The sequence below is a fragment of the Amphiura filiformis genome, chromosome 4 (genome assembly GCF_039555335.1).
Source record: "Amphiura filiformis chromosome 4, Afil_fr2py, whole genome shotgun sequence".
Classification (NCBI taxonomy): domain Eukaryota; kingdom Metazoa; phylum Echinodermata; class Ophiuroidea; order Amphilepidida; family Amphiuridae; genus Amphiura; species Amphiura filiformis.
The window spans coordinates 35,957,323-35,974,605 of NC_092631.1; the positions used below are offsets into that span (position 1 = coordinate 35,957,323).

The 17,283-nt window shown below is 40.0% G+C and overlaps 1 protein-coding gene across 3 annotated transcripts in view; it reads right to left on the bottom strand.

The window, feature by feature from the left end:
* Positions 1–8,896: 8,896 nt before the first annotated feature.
* Positions 8,897–17,283, bottom strand: part of LOC140150843 (uncharacterized) — a 30,070-nt gene continuing 21,683 nt past the window's right edge. For all 3 annotated transcript variants that reach the window (XM_072172986.1, XM_072172987.1, XM_072172988.1), the window contains exon 12: positions 8,897–11,718. In XM_072172986.1, coding sequence (XP_072029087.1) covers positions 11,416–11,718 — 303 coding nt within the window. In that variant the 3' untranslated portion in view covers positions 8,897–11,415. The remainder of the gene's footprint in view (positions 11,719–17,283) is intronic.

The window sequence follows — 17,283 nt, forward strand, 5'->3', positions numbered from 1 at the left end:
TGACCTTTGGATAACCTTTGACCCCGAGTTGGTCATGTAACATTTGTGCCCCCACCCAATGGTCCTTGTGACCAAATATGGTCACATTGGCCTAAAGCATATGGCTACGATGGCTCGTTAAAAGTTTGACAGAAGAAAGAAAGAAAGAAAGAAAGAAGAACTGACCAAAAACAGAACACTCGCAAATTGGAAATTTGCGATTGTAAATACATAAATAAATAAGCAATAATGTATTTATATAAGCTGGGCCTATTCTGAAAACCTTCATCTTCACATTTTTATAATAAGGTAATGTTTCAACAGTGGGGTTTCAATTCAACACGCATGACTGGCATAGCTATTTTACTGGACAATACTTTGTGATGCGGATAGTCGAATAAATATTATCTCAGCGCATCTAATTATTCTGACAATCGTCCCCATTTCACTAAATGGATTGATTCAAAAAAGTTTATGGTACCCGACGTTATTCGGCTTTTTATAAAAATATCGCGGGAAAAGACCAAAATTGAAAAGAAATGGGGTTTCAAATTGAACTTTGGAATTTGAAAAGTATAAATCACGTTGGGTCTAACACTGCTAACACTTTTCTTTGATGACTTTGACCACAATTTTTTATTTTTTCAAATATCTTAAAAATACAAGAATCTAAGCTAATTGAACAGACAGTAAGTCATTCAAATACTTTTATAAATAGTTGATCATGTTACCATCAAATTATAATAGCATGTGATGGTCATGGACTCCCCAAGATTCATAGGATTTAGGAGTAACAATTTAATGTTTGTTTTCATCATTATGTTATACAATGAGCAATATAATTCATAGAAAAAGTGTCTGTGTGACCACTCTTGGATCATGTTTTATTTTTTGATATGTCTTTACAAAACAAAAGATGGTTTTTTGTCAAATTGTTCATGCCAAATTGCCAATTCAATGTTTCAAACCCTACATTTTGTACAGCATGTATCTCAACTCTGTAAAGGCAGTATCATAATATTGTATACACTGGTGACATACACGAATGCATATGTACTAACAACAGCATAGACAAGGATTTTGTAAAACAGCCATTTTGGTTTGTCACTCATGGGGGCAAATAGCGTACCTCCAGCGTTTTACCTCAAGAGCCCAAAATTGATTGATAACTTACATCTTTAAGCTTGATCCTTACTAAGGTTTACATGCTCAGCGTTCATTGAGATGGCATAACATGTAACACGAAGAACGCAAACAACAGTGCACTTTGAATCAAAGTTTGCTGGGAGGTTCACTATACTATTTGCCCTGTGTTTGACACACTAACATGGCAGAGTCTGTACTCTTATGGTTCTATTTGATTGTAGCTCACAAGAAATCATGCGTATACATGCAAAAGGTCAGGCAGTTAAATATATCATGTATACACATCATGATTGAACATGGAAACAATTATGATTATTGTACACTCAATATACTTGGTCTCATCCGGAGTTGAGTGACGTTTGTGCCATTACATGGTTGCGCCACAGGCATGCATACAAACCGCCCTGTAACGTGCTTGTAGTATACAATCTGCGCGATTCAGTTAGTGCCTACGAATCAATACTGCGACCAGTGCAATACACACCTACAGCACTCAACTCCCAATGAGATGAAGTATAGTATCTCACTTTTAAATAATACATAATTTATACATTTTATAATAAAATTTTCTTTAATTGTGCTAACTGTGAAGGTACCAAGTGATCCCTTGTTATGGAGAATTGACCAAAATTATTTACTTTATTCACCCATTGCATGGTTCCGCCATGTGCGAGGAGAGCCTCAATCTGGCAGCATGCATGCATGAATGGGAATTACACCAGTCATATAACATTGTGTAAAGTTATGTAATTCTTCCTTTGATGTCATCCCAGTTCGAGGCAATAGTGCAATAGGCATCTATAATAAATTACTGAGTTTGGCGAATTGGTAAGGCTAAAAACTTCTACGTTTTACATTATTTCGGAAAAGCGGATATTTGCGTTGCGTGAGAGTAAGGTTGTCCGCACCCCAATAAAACGTCCAATTATGTTTTTGTTTACGTTAATGGTGTCAAATAATGTTAATTAGTTTAAAATGCACTAGCAATGCACTAGCAAGCAACCTGCGAGCTAAGCACTAAGTAAACACTGAGTAAACAGTCACAATACACTACAATACAGTCATGCTGTTTAACATGAAACCCGCAAATCCTATGTCTGATCCGATCAATGCTGAGATTGGGTCACTCATACCATTACACAGGAGAATCTGACTTAAGTAATTAACATGCATTGTTTATTCAACTAATTTGTCAACATTATCATGTCAGTGTTCAAACTAGAACCTATTGTCAACAGTTAAATGTTTGTTTATTGAATTAGGTCAAAGTCTCCAAATCACCCAAATTAAACAGGGTTGCCAAACTGTGATTTAGTAGCCCAAATGGGTGACTTTTGAAGATCCCCAACTTTTGACAATTTCCTGTCCCATAGAGACAGATGGTTAAATGGGTGACTTTTTAGCAACGTAACTCACAGGTTAGCAGCATAATCAGTGTCTGTGCAAAATACTTTGCCAATGTTGAAAGTATTGTTCTACAAAATTGTACATTTATTTTGATTATTCGAGACTGCACCTCAAATTGCTCTGCACCAGGTGAAATTACACCGTAACTTTCAAAATGGGGTGTAAAAAATTAACTCAAACACTGCAATTGAACCTGCCCATTACACCTGACCAGTACATATAAAATATAAGTACTGCAAAAGGCAGTAACCGATAAACACAGTGACCGCGAAATACGGGTGACCGCTAGTATTAAATAGTTTTCAACAGATTGGTCCAGTAAATCCATTTCAGTGACATTTTATACACAGAAAGCCAAATTGTACATAATACACAACTTGGGGTCAAAGCCCTGCAACTGTTGGTTATAAGGATCAATAGTCCATAAAGTGAACAGAATCTACCACTGGGAACCTTCAAACTTACATTCTACAGGGTATACAAATTTTTTTAAATATGAGTCATCATCATGACTTCTGCATCTAGAATGAAATAAGAAGTATGCAATAGTTACAAATTAACTAGTGATGGGTCAAAAACTGAAGAAGCCCTACATAATTGATGATAGAAAACTTATTTTAGAGCTCTAGGGCATCGTGAGGTATTCATTGATTGTGTGTAATTTCATCCCTATATGTAGCTTACAGTGTAATTGGTGTTGCCATTATTTTTCAGTGCCAAAGCATGGTGAATTGGCTAGCCAAGCTGCGGTGAATGACTCCCATGTAGCCCAATTTTTAGGATTGCAAAAAAGCACCCAATAACGGATATTTGGGTGCATTTATCCAAATTTAGAACATAAATCACCCAATCGGATGGAAAAGCACTTTGTATGTAATTCAACTGAATTCAAAGGAAAATGTGTAAAATTACTGCTGCCTAACATTTGTAAAATTGTAGGCAAGTAGCACCGTGGCATGATTTTCTGAGAATCGGCAAATGATAGTCAAGTAGTCCAATGTGGCATCTAAGGCACGGTGTTACAAAATGTAACATCACAATTTCCCAACGGTCTTATCAGTCTAAATATCAGTAGAATTTTGACTAGTCACAAACTACACTCTTTTAATTTAAATACCTTTGGATGTACATCTTGCCAGGTAGCTGTATTGAAACAGTACTATAAGTGTAGTATAAAGAGAAAAATAACTACCCATTTGGATTTGATTCTATATTTCAAAACGTATTTCTGCAATTGAAAAGATTTTTTGGCATGCATCATCCGCAGACTCATAGCATCAAAGACACCGATTTCATACCTGTAGTTGACTTCATGCTTAAATTAGCACATAATTAAATGAAAGAGTTCACTAATATTATGCAAAAGTTGCAAAAAATTAATATCAAGTACTTGATTATAATGCACATTTTCCTGATACCGGGTGCTCAATTATAATCCAAGTGTACTTGCTAATTATGGTTGCCCGAATAATGATGCAAGCTTTCTTGATACCGGGTGCCTGACTAGAATGCAAGTGCCCAGTTACAACTGCCCTATTCTGGTCAGACTTGCGGGGCATGATATCAAATTCTGTTCGATCATCCTCCTGTAAAAGGATACATATTTTGCGACTTTTGAAATCAGCAAGCTCTCCATTCATGTGTGATTACCCATGCATCAGAACACTTGCGGGGTTTGTTTAACGATTTTGTATGAATAGGCTATGAGTCGATCTGCAGATGATGCATGTTAAAAATATTTTCAATCTTTTAAAGAAATGCTTTTTAAAATATAGAAGCAAATCCAAAAAAAAAAATTTGTTTTACTCTTTATAATATTTGAATTAAAATATCCTAATAATGATATTTACTGTATATAGAAAAAGTAATATTTAATTTATTATTTCTGATCCCAGTCATATTTAAATTATCTTGAAATATGGTCCACCTTTTTGCACTAGTACTGCACTGCAGTCTTTGTATTCTGAAGTAATGAATTTATGGGAATAGCTCTATACAATCTGTGATTCTATGAAAAGACTGAATAAATTATGTACCTACATGCATCATATGCATAAAATTGTGCACAATGAAAGTATTTATTGAATTATGTAATTGTCAATTTCATACATAGTATGGCTATATAAAAAATAATGTATACACAGTTCAACCTCATTCATCTGTCATTGGCTGGATAAATGAAAAATAAATCTAGATATAAAATGAAAATACTTTGTATGTCATTCTGCATAGAATGCTGGGATTGAATGCTCAAAGTGCAACCATTTGGACAACAAAAGATTTTAAAAGAGCTTAATAGTACTGAAAGATGGTACTTATGACCTGCTACCCCAAACTGAACAAGTTGGTAGTTTTGAGATGCCCTGGTTACTGCGTTGGTGTTCTTTGTTTCTTACGCACCTGTTCAAGCCAGTAATATGTCTAGCCTTTGTGAAGGATGGCACTATGGGCCATTCTCGAAGGTACTACTGGCTTGTACAGGTGCACGCCAGACTGCAGACAAACAAAGACCATCAACTCAGTCGGGATGTCTCGAAACTACCAACTTGCGACTTTATGCTTATTTTGTGGTAGCAGGTCACATTAGAGTATAATAAATTGCTGTAAACAACTGTGTTGTATAGTATGTTTCAGAGCATGAAAATGAGGTGCTTATATAGCACATGTAGTTTTCCTACATTGTATGAAGATCATTCAATCGGGCAAATAACAGATCAGAGATCTCCATAAGTGAGGTCAGGATAAGTGAAGTTGGACTGTACTACATTAATTAAAACATACAAGTACACTGCAATTAGACAGTATACAAATATTGACTGCTGCTACGAGGGGCATGGTCAAGGCGTAGCCGAGAGGCATAGTCATGGTTTTGAGATCACCGCAGGCCTATATTTTAACCATGCCCGAATAAAAAGTAGTAAATATTTGTTTTATATACCAAATCTTAAGATTCTTGTCATCTGTTTGTTAAATGCAACGATTTTGGGAAAAGAAATTAATTGTCCAATGCGAACGGCACAGATTACAATCTGCGATTTCTGTGTAAATATAGCGCACGAAACATTAACGCGTGCGTAATATCATTTTACGCTCTGAACAAAGCACACACAGAACTATGCCCGCGCTTTTAATCAATCAGATGGCGGGAATCTTTAGATGAGGTATATAAAGTATAATGAACCATGCTGCTATAATCTAAAAAGGCAAACCAGATTACTACCAGCTATCCCTACATGTATTAAAAATATACATGTATATAATATATGTGTACCATAAATAGTCACTCGATAGTAGTTTCACAGTGCTCAATACCAATTTGTAATTAGGTAGAGCTAATTTAATAAAACAATTTTTGGCTAAATATTATTCAGCATAGTAATTAGTAGTTTCATGCCTCACAGCAATCGTCAGACAATTGCACACAATAGTCTGACGATCGCCGTGAGGGGTGAAACTACTAGTTACTATGCTGAATAATATTTAGCCAAAAATTGTTTTATAATATATGTGTATAAAAAACAAATTCAAAGTATAGACCTCTGGAAAAGGCAACCGTTACTACTAGTTTCACAGCATACCCTCACTTAGAATCATTGGGTATACCGATCATCAGACGGGTAATTTGTCATGGTTTCAAGTTAGCACAAATGCATATACGTGTATATACATTCTGTGGTGTCAAAACCGCGACAAACCTAGCCATTCCAGCACAGTCTTTACTCCAAAAGTAGTCGAAAGTGCTCAACCACTATAAATAGTGGGGGCGTAATAGACTAATGTATACACGTATATGCATTTGTGCTAACTTGAAACCATGACAAATTATCCGTCTGATGATCGGTATACCCAATGATTGTAAGTGAGGGTATGCTGTGAAACTAGTAGTAACGGTTGCCTTTTCCAGAGGTCTATACTTTGAATTTGTTTCTTACGCTCACCTGTAATGGGTTTGAGCACTTTTAATTCCAAAGTTAGTCACCTGAAAAACAATACTTGTAATATATGTGTATATATATACTGCGCCAATAAAGTATCCTTACACTGGGAAAAAAATCACAATTTCAAATAATATAGATAATAATAGATGCACTATCTAATCCTGCACATTATGACACCACATTGAATCCAATGTGACCTCAAGAAGTAAAGTTACAAGCAATTGAATAGACGAATGTCTCGTTTTAAAAGTGACAAACTGTCATATACAAGGCACAAAAAAATTCCCACAGGCACACAAAAGAGACAACACAGTTTCTTCAATGAAGTGTTATAATTATTTAAAGCAGTTTTTTATTTCAATTCAAGTTTACTTCGTCTAATCAAATGCCTGTAACTTTGCTTCTTGAAGTAACATTGGTTTCAATGTGGTGTTATAATGTGCAGGATTAGATAGTGCATCTATTCCAAAAACAAATTTACCCCAATATTGTTCAGTTTGGAATTTGTGATTATTTTTCCAAGTATAAGGATACTTTATTGGCCCAGTATACATGTGCTGTCCAGTGTCTTACATAGCGCACCAAGTGTTGGCGACAATATTAGGCCTGTTATCGACTGTCGAAAGTATCGATAGTCGGAAAACTCACAGACTTCTGACATGTCGGTACACTCAAATGGTAGTATCGATACACAAACGACATGAACGATGTACTGTCTCCCAACATCAAAAGCCACTAGCCGCTGATAGCTTAAACACTTTAAATATAAATAGCACAAGACCAAAACAAACTAGCAGTAGGAAACTACCATTCATGCAAGAAAGCTATTTTTTGTATGGAAAATTACTAGGCCATACCCCTGGCATAGAGAGTTTAGCCACTCGTGCACTCATCTAGGGGCCAATTTGTGACACCTGACATGATTAAGTTTGTTGACCTTAAGTTCACACGGTCAACAAAAATTATACACCAAGACATACCCCCACAACCAGGAGCATAGAATTGAATTGAATGAATTCACAAATTACATGACATGCACAAGATATGTCATCACAGTGATGTGAATTTACCGTAATAAATGGACAAACAGATTTATGTAAATATCATGTCAGTGACATGGGCACCTTCCAACCAATTACAGCTTTGGAATATCATGACATAATGTTCACTATTGTGCAGATCACGTGGGGTAGAGCAGTAATGCCACACACACAATCTAGAGCATTTGTTTTGATGAATATTAGGTAAGCTTAATTGGAGATATTTCCCACGCTGTGAGGTTGTTGACTGTCGATACATACATGTCGATTGTCGAAAGTATTTTCTTCCGACATGGCGATACACAAAATCTCTATCGATAACACCACTAACAATAATAGCAAAAACGTCTTCCTCATTTGTCATTAGGCACAATACAAAGGGACTCTCTGTAGTAATCACGGACTTGCCACTACAACAAAAAATCTTGCAACATGAATCGATAAATACCATTTTCAAACTTTTTGCGCTAAGGCCACCAAGGTTCTGCCCTATAGTGCTAGCTTTTAATTGATGCCCTACTTTAAAAAATTCAATGTATATTTCTGAAATTATGATCAAAAACTGCTTATTTTCTTATGTTCATTGTATTTAACAAGTTTGTTTTGCCAATATATCTCAAATCAAGAAAAATGGATAATATATGTGACTGTCCACTTCGAAACACTCGTAAAGTCGGCCCCTGGTCAATTTTGTTTTCCTCCGTGTTTAGAAAATATATATCATAAGCGTTACAATGATATATCATTTGACTTCAAACGATATCCAGAAGCGGAGTTATGGCTTGTTAAACTTTGCTCCTTCAGTAAAAGGGTATATTTTGGTGCTCTTTTTCCACATCACTGGTATTACATATCAAATTGTCATAATTGGCGGTCACTTCATCCCCAAGTCAATAAGGTTCAGGAATGTCCTCTCATTGTTGATTTAGGGATTCAATCATGTTTCACCGTTGTTCATCACCGTTTAACAACGATGCGACAGCGTCGTCTGCGTGGTTTACTTGCGAGGGCAGCTTTAGCTGCCCGTAAGTAAACCACGAGACGCTGGCTTTGGACGCGAGTTGTTAAACGGTGATGAACAACGGTGAAACATGATTGAATCCTTTCAACAACGAAAGAAGCTAAATATCGTATAATTCACGATTATTTTACGACGAATGTCAGTTAATCATTGCCACTCAGCATTACAGAAACTTCGATGATTTCTCTTTTGATATCAGCAATAAAACTACAGAAAAAAACGGCAATGTTTAGCCGCTACCTGAAAAATACTGAATTCAACTTGTAAGCTGGCATACGCACAAAGGTTCCAGGCATGACGAATTTTATGCGCTCTCTAGCGTACGCGTAGTCTCGCTTCAGCGTTCAGCAGTATACGCTTACAGTAAAAGTGTGGGTTCATCACGGTTTAACAACGGTTGGCTCCTGTACAAAGGTATAGGAAGAGTTGTTGAATGTTGGTTAACCCACCACTTGGAACAGGATTTAGCCAAAGCAAACAAAGACTAGAGCTATTTACTAACTCTATACATGCTTATTATCCCCTTCAACAATAGGATTAGAGATTGGCGTTTGACTGGCACTAAAATGAGAAACAAGTAGGACAAACATTAGGTATGTCATATGAATACAACCTTTATGTACATTTCGCACAGTAACTAGAAATACAATTTGCCGACTTTACAAGCGGTTTGAGATGGACATATGAACTCTTCAAATGACTAAAATCGTACAATACCTTTTCTCGAGCAAAAAATGTTTGATTTATCGAGGTTATTGCAATTCTCAAACACAGCAGAAATGAAAAAAATATTATTACTCAAAAGCACAATGATTCAGATGCTGCAAACAGAATATACCTATACTTGATCTCACAGTATTATTGAGTTAGCTTGAAATTCCCCTGGACAAGGAACTTACTGATTGTCTTGTAACCCGTACGAAACTCGTGGAGCTGATCCAGGCTGAGAAGGTCAATTAATATGGAATGTCTAGGGAGTGTGCTTCTAAGCAGCAAAGTCCCTGAGTTTTTGTTAAATGGTTTATGGAATGATGTGGGCCGTAGTGGTCAGTGACAACCTGTAAAGTGTGCCGAGGCTGCATGTGGATCAATGTCTAGGCATTGTGCCTGTGCGTATAAATCATTGTACTTTTTATACTCGTATGTACATGTATACATTCAAGTTGAACACAGATACAATTGTGATTAATTAAGTATTGCATTTTATGGCCAAGTGTATTGAAGCGCAGCGCAGCTTCCAACTCCACCACATATTGCTGTTTATGCTTGATCAACTATTTTTACTGCATCTCCACAAAAACATTACAATAGATTGGTCTTACATAATACATGTTTGTACAGATGTCAGTAATATAGTTGCTCAAACTCCAAATACTGTTTTTGTGGAGGGTGTCTGCCTTTCGTCTCTTTTGTCAAAAAACACTCATTTAGCGGCATATAAATTATGCTTGTAGATAAAATTCTACAGTACTTGTTTTCATATAATATTAGCAAAAAAATGGAAAAACTATTTTTATTATTTTTGTTTAATCTCTTTTAAATATGGTAGCCCCTTCACTTCAGTATCGGGTACTGATCTCCAAGGGCCCTGAATAAACTGTACAAACTCAATTTTATAGCAGCTAATTTATATACATACTCATAGCAATGCAATATGCATAATAATTATATTATTGGATATGATATTAATTAATAACAAGGAAAAGCAAACAATGTTCACTGTTCATAAAAACAGTGTTTCAATGACGTGTAAAGTAAATTTATACATACATTTAAGCAATGAGATATGCGCATAATAATTACATTTTTGAAAATTATATTAATTTCTGCACGCTACGTGGAAATCTGATTTCCGTTCCACAAAAATAAATCACTACGCCATTTTTCACCCTGATGTGATAGTGACGTCAGTGCGCATTTCATTGGTGCAGCTTCAAATTGCCAATGTTCGCTCAAAGCGCTAGCACACGCATGTACACACGCATGTACACACTCATGTGCTTAGGCCACAAAAATACCTGAAACAGCTGCCTCACATGCGTTGATGTCATTGTCACATCAGGGTGAAAGCTATTTTAGGCTCTATAAAAATGATAATTTTCAGGATAAGCCAATGCTTCTTCCATCTTTTCCTGAAAATCATCATATTGGTCATAACCTGTAGGAATTCTGACAGAGTTAGAACAAGTGCTTGCTATGGGATACCCTTTGTCTCTGTAAAACTCTACTTCAATCTTTGGCACTGTCAAGGACTCGCTTCCTGTGCAAAATAGTAAAAAGGAAATTACAAATTTTTCTTCACAGGTGGTCAGGAAGGATTTCAGGCATTCAAAGGTGTTTTGATCTGCAGGGCCAATATTGTCCAGCTGTGGTGGGTTGAACGTGGGGCTCAGTAGATGTAAAACATCAGTGCGTGTGGGACGTAGCCCCTTCAAGATTGTTTGCGCATCGGAGGGTGTGGAATACACAAGGGTCTCCTCCATAAACCTTCTGAAGATGGTAACAAAGTGGTTGGGCTTAAATACACATGCATCCACAATAAGTGCACTAAACCACTCTTCAAACTCAGTGGGGTCTCTTGGAGGTGGACTCCTGCCATACATCATTGCAAGGGTCTCTAAATGCATGGCATCTTGATCTTGAATGACACCATTCTGAAATGTATAAATTGCATCTTTCACACTTTGTACTTGTTCACTGACAAATATATTTTTCAAATCATCAGAAAAGCCATCTGTGACTTTGTCAACAGAACAGAACATACCCATCACAGTCAGTTTAGGGAGGTACTTGGGTATTTGACTGGCTGAAAGGTATCCATGGAATGACAGCATAGCAAGTTGTTTACACTCACACCTCTCAGGGCAAATTCCTTCAGTATACCCTACAGACAAGGGACCAATTCTTTAAACCGGTCTATTGGACACCTACACAAGTTTGCAAATAGATCTTTAGTAAGCCCATTCTCATCTATACCCTCTTCCCAAAATTGTTGGTTATTTTCATCATCAGGCTGTATGGAGTCACTAAGGTACCTCACATGAATTCTTCGCTTGACCCAATCAGGATTGGCTTCATACAGGTTGAGAAGTGTTTGAACTACGTTCTGTCTTCTGACATCAATCCAGTAAGCTCTAGGCAGATGGTGGAAGTAATCTTGTCTTCTAGATTCTAGGCTAACTTCAACCTATACATGATTTAAAAAAAAAATTAAATGTGACACGATCAAGGGAAATGAGTCGCATGTCGCTAATATTGATTTTGAGATATTGGCAAAGAAAGTGTTAAAATTCTTTTGTTTTATATTGTTTTCAGTGATTAATAAATTGAAGTAATTTCTGAAAGCTCTAAACGTCCCTTTAGAAATGTATGTACAACTCATTTTCGACCAGGGTCGACATGTGACTCATTCCCCTTGACCACGTCACAAATGTAGTCATGATGGTCACAGTTAGTTCACCTATAATGGGTGGATTTAGTTCATAGATATAAATGGGACTACATAGATGGGACTACGTTTAGAAGTAAATAAATTTATAAAACATTAATTTTGTAAAAGTGCATACAAATATTCACATTATTGGTGTACAATACATTTTACACAGCTGCATGTACTTCAGTACACTCAAACAGTGTAATCAATTTAAAATTTTTCCTTTAAGATTTGTATCCACCAGTAACTTTCACACTAGGGGTGTAAATTGGCAGTTATTTGTCTATCTGAGTATTTTTCTTTGGTTTTGGAGTGTTCCTGTACCTAGAGCTTAATGTTAGGATCAGTCTTGGTTGACATTAAAAAAAAAAAAAGAAGAAAAATGGGCCCTAGTGTTTTTAATATAGATGCAAAGTTTGTGTTTGTAATTTGTGTTCATGTCATACTCTATTAATGAATTAAAAATATCCATACTTATACATAGAACTACCCACCTTCAATGTTGATACAAATACAAATTGCATTAATCTACCGATTATGCGAAACACAAAAACCCTCTCACACAGAGATTTTTCTGACCTGTCCCTAAGACCGACCTATCGGCGCCCTTTGAGTTGAGCGCATGCGTCTGCGATCCCTGTTCAAATTTTTTGTCACCGCCCAAGAAAGGCGTGTTGCTTATGAGCTCCGGCGGTCGTGCTTGTTGGTGAACGATTTTGTGTACTAAAACAGCCGTGTATTGCAATCGGAAGGATAGCAGTTATAGCGGAGAGTGTTAAGTATCATGGGGAACTTTTAAACTCATTAAACTATCGGGATGTGTCCTTTAGTCGAATTTTTTCGATTCCGCGATCGCCCAAAACATGGCGGTCGCTAATCTAAGAGATACGCCCTTTGTTACCGATGTGATTGCCTAGCTTTTAGGAAGGCATTGCTAGGCGTCCGCTGTATAGTTTAATCACACAATTTATTCTATATATGATATCCGTAACTTGTTATACTCATATAGCGTTTTCCCTGTTGTTCTTGGCAGTTGTTAGAATTAGACTAGTGACAACATACCAGAGACGTACAGTAGGTGAAAGTTGTGTGATGGTGGATTGCTACTATCAGTGAAGCTATATCGAAGTCGAGTGACGGGTTTTTATAGTCATATTTTATAGAGATATATTCTATATAATCTCTATTTTGTGCCGTTTCTCTGTGTAGATTGAATAAAATCCTGAATTGGGGTCTAAAGGCTCAGACACGAGTAGGGGTGCGACTGTAGTGCCACAGAAAATGTCAGAGTTGGGACCAGCAGTTAGTACAGGTGCGCAAGTGCCGGGGAACACAGCTGGTCTCGATACAATGAACCCAGTTATTAGTACAGGGGAAACCCCAGGAAAGTGCAGGGTTCATCGAACTTACTCATGAGTACAGGGTCACCCCGGAAAGTAGTTGGTTCCAAAGATCTACCCATTAGTACAGGGGGGAATAACCCCCGGAAAATAGGAGGATCTGATACTGGTTCTCTCGCTAGTAAACAGTATGTTCTGTTGAACACGGGGGCCAGGATCTAGTGTTGCCACAGTAAGGGAGCGATCCCGAAAGTGACAAGGGACCCACTAGGCTTAGTTCGAGTACAGGGGAAACCTCTCGAAAGAAAGCGGAGCCAGTGGTAGACCCAATTTCTAGTAACAGGGGTCCCCGTGAGCGAGACTAGATCAGTAATGAAAGGACCGGTAGATGCGGAAGGTGCTACCTCGAGCCTATCATTGGCACCCCGTAACATGCAACCCGGGATATCCAGGGTAGCGTGGACATGGGCGGAGCCCCCTGATAAGTTATTATCATCAGGTATTGATCCGACTGCTCAAGTTACTCATGAGCGGTCTCAAGAGGATGTTCATCCTTTTGATAGTCGATCACCTAGGGTCATGCTTGATGGGTCGAATTATTCAATGATGAATAACTCCCCAAGTACACTACATCAAGTGTTCAATCAAGCAGCGCTGACCTCGGATTCTCCCAATACGGTCGATAATCCTCGAGGTTATACTAGTGTTTATCAATCAACTAGTCAGCAGGGACCCAGCGGTCATTCAACTTTCCCGCAAGGTCGAGAGTTGCCAACCGCGGCTAACTTCGCGCCCACTCCCAACTTGTATACTACTGTACCACAGACCGGACAGTGGCAACAAGCATGGGGGTGCCAGGAGTTGGTATACCCGTTAATCAAGGGAATTTCCCCAATGCTGGGCCGTGGATGAATCCGGCAGCAATGTGGGGATGTGTTCCTCCTTGGTTTAACCCGCAGAGGTTCGGACTTGGACAGACTCAAGTTCAGAATACTCGGGGTACCGGGTAGGGAGCGTAGAGCACCTGGGTCGGTACCAGTGCGACAGCAGCCGAGTAAGGCGGTCGACACCGATAACGGTAACTAGCGAGCCCTCGTTCCCAGTGACACCTAATGCATCGCAAGGTGCAGGCGTGTCCTCCCCTTCAGTTGGCGTTATGTCGGGTCTCCTATCAGGTTACACTGAGGGATCGACCATGACAAACACTTCTGAAACACAGGAGTATGAATCACAGATCGGTGTTGGGTCGGATTCAGATACCAGTGAGGGTGAGGAAGACTCTGGCGAGGAGGGAATGTCACATGAGATAGCGTCATTTCCTCCGGCCCATACTGAAGCGCAAGTGAGTCAACGTCTAGTGGGTAGATTCTATACCACCCGGTTTTCGAAGGAGACCCCGGACACGTTCGTCGTCTAGCTCGTAACTTAGACTTGGCGTATGGTCCTGAGGTAACCGAGGAGACACCAAGCGTCCTTCTAGGAGGCTTGGGGGTAGGTAGTGGACTACACACATTATCTGGTGTCACTCTTCCTGCCGAAATACTTGGCTATTGGCAGGCTCTTGATAAGAAAGGAGATCATCGTGGATCCTTGTCTTATAGAGGGCGACCCTACGGAAAAGCGTTCCGTGTGTCTGAGAAGGACTATAACGGAATGTTCCGGTGCCCAGGTATAGAAGGGGCGTTGCTAAGTTCTTACCTCACCAAGTGAATAAGAACCACCCACAATCGTTCTCCCCATATTGGGAGGAACAATTAAAAGTCGGTGGATAATTCTCTCAGAGTATCTACCAGACTTTCAGCCTTTTCTTCTTTGTTGACCTCGAGTGTAGGTCATCAAGTGAAGGAGCTGTGTGGGGAGGATTCCGATCTTTATCGGGATTGTGAGCTAGCGGCAAAGCTTTCCTCTACTATCATGGAGGAATCTATGCTACTGACTCGCAGAGCAGTCCTATCAAGGCGGGAGGACGCTTGTGCCTCGTTGAATCTCGTTTTCAACAAAGACTTGTCAGAAAAGTTGAAAGAGACTCCGGTGGCACAAGCCTCACTCTTGGTGATGGGTTTTGTTCAGTGGTTGATACACTCACTTAGCAACTAAACTCACCCAAGAGAGAGCTCTGCAGGAAAAGACTTCGTCTTTAACCCAGAAAGGCAAGTCTAGGAAGAGGAGGTCAAGAGGTCATGCCAAAGTCAAGGTGACCAGACAAGCCTCTTCCAATGTGACGCCACAAGCTCAAGCACCTGCCAGCGCCGCCTCTTCCGCCCCTCGGGGTAAGAAGAGAGCAGGCACAGGAGCGGCGGCAATCCTCCAAGAGCAAAACGCTCATGGGGGAAAGTCGTCTCGTACCTGAGGCACGGCGGCGGCGTGTTCACCTTTACTGGTGAACCCTCCACCAGGGTTTCCCCACAGGTGGGCGGCAGCTTACAGACATACGCCGGGCATGGGAAACCATCAGCCCGGGCTCAGTGGTTCTTGGGGTAGTGAGCAGGGGTTATCAGTTAGAGTTTACCACAACCCCTCCGTCGCAGAACCTGCAGAGGGAGACAAGATTACCAGCTTCTCTAGTTCAGAGGCAGGTACTGCTCTCCGAAGTTTCAAATCTACTTCAGAAAAATGCCATAGTCCCAGTCTTCCCCCCTTTCAAGGGGGGTTTTGGTCGAGCTTCTTTCTGGCTCCCAAAAAGACTGGAGACTGGCGTCCCATCCTGAATCTCAAACCATTGAACAAATATATCAAACCACGAAGATTCAGGATGGAGACTCTGGCAACTGTTCTGACATGTCCAATCAAAGATTGTTGGGCAACGTCAATAGATTTGAAAGATCGTACCTTCATGTACCCATCCACCCGAGCGACCAGAAATGGCTCAAGTTCAGGGTGAAAGACCAGACATACATGTTTCGATGTCTTCCATTCGGTCTTTCCACAGCCCCACGGGTCTTTACTCGTATAGTAAAGACAGTGGCGGCTTATCTCAGACGAAAGGCGTCAATCTGTGCGTTTACCTCGAAGACTGGCTGATATACAGTCGAGCGGGGGTAGAGGCTCTGCACCAGATAAGAATGGTTCAAGAGACAGTGACGAGCATGGGTTTTGTGATAAATGTGAAGAAATCAAACTTCGTCCCGACACAGATCCCCCAGTTTCTGGGGCCCGTCTGCACTTATCGGAGGGCCTGGCCAGGCCCTCTCCGGAGAAGAATTATGCACATAATACAATGCGTCAAGATTCTCAGTGCAGAAAGTCACGCTCCAGCCACTGCTTGGCTAAGAGTGTTAGGACTCATGGCCAGTCTAGTAGACCTGGTGCGAATTGTCGTATGCATATGAGACCAATTCAGCTGCACCTACTGGCGTTTTACAGACCCAGTTGCCACTCAGTTTACAGGATGGTTCCAATGTCGGAACTGATCCGTGACAAACTCAAGTGGTGGTCCACGACGGCCAACCTGAACATAGGGGTCAGATTTCCTGCCCCCCTCCTCAGCTTACCATCACACGCCAGACGGCGTCGAAGATGGGCTGGGAAGTCATATTCAGGATCAGGCGGCCGGGCCTGTGGTCCCCAGCGGAAGCCAAGTCTCACATCAACTTGTTAGAACTCTGGGCGGTAGAAAGAGCGATCCAGGCGTTGAAGATCAGTTGATGGGTTGCAAGTTCATAGTGCAGTCGGACAATTCGACGGTGGTAGCATACATCAACAAACAAGGAGGTACAAAATCTCCCCTGTTGTGCATGCACACTCTTAAGCTTGTTGAAGAAGTGTCACCATCGAGGAATGTCACTCAAGGCTATCCACATAGCGGGGTCACAAACATTCTAGCGGACGACCTCTCTCGAGGTCGAGTGCGGAGCCCGACAGAATGGGCACTGTCTCCTCAGGTGGTCCAAACCATCTTCCGAGTAATGTTTTATCCGACAGTGGATCTGTTTGCATCAGCAAGCAACCACCAACTACCAGTATATTGCTCCAGGATGCG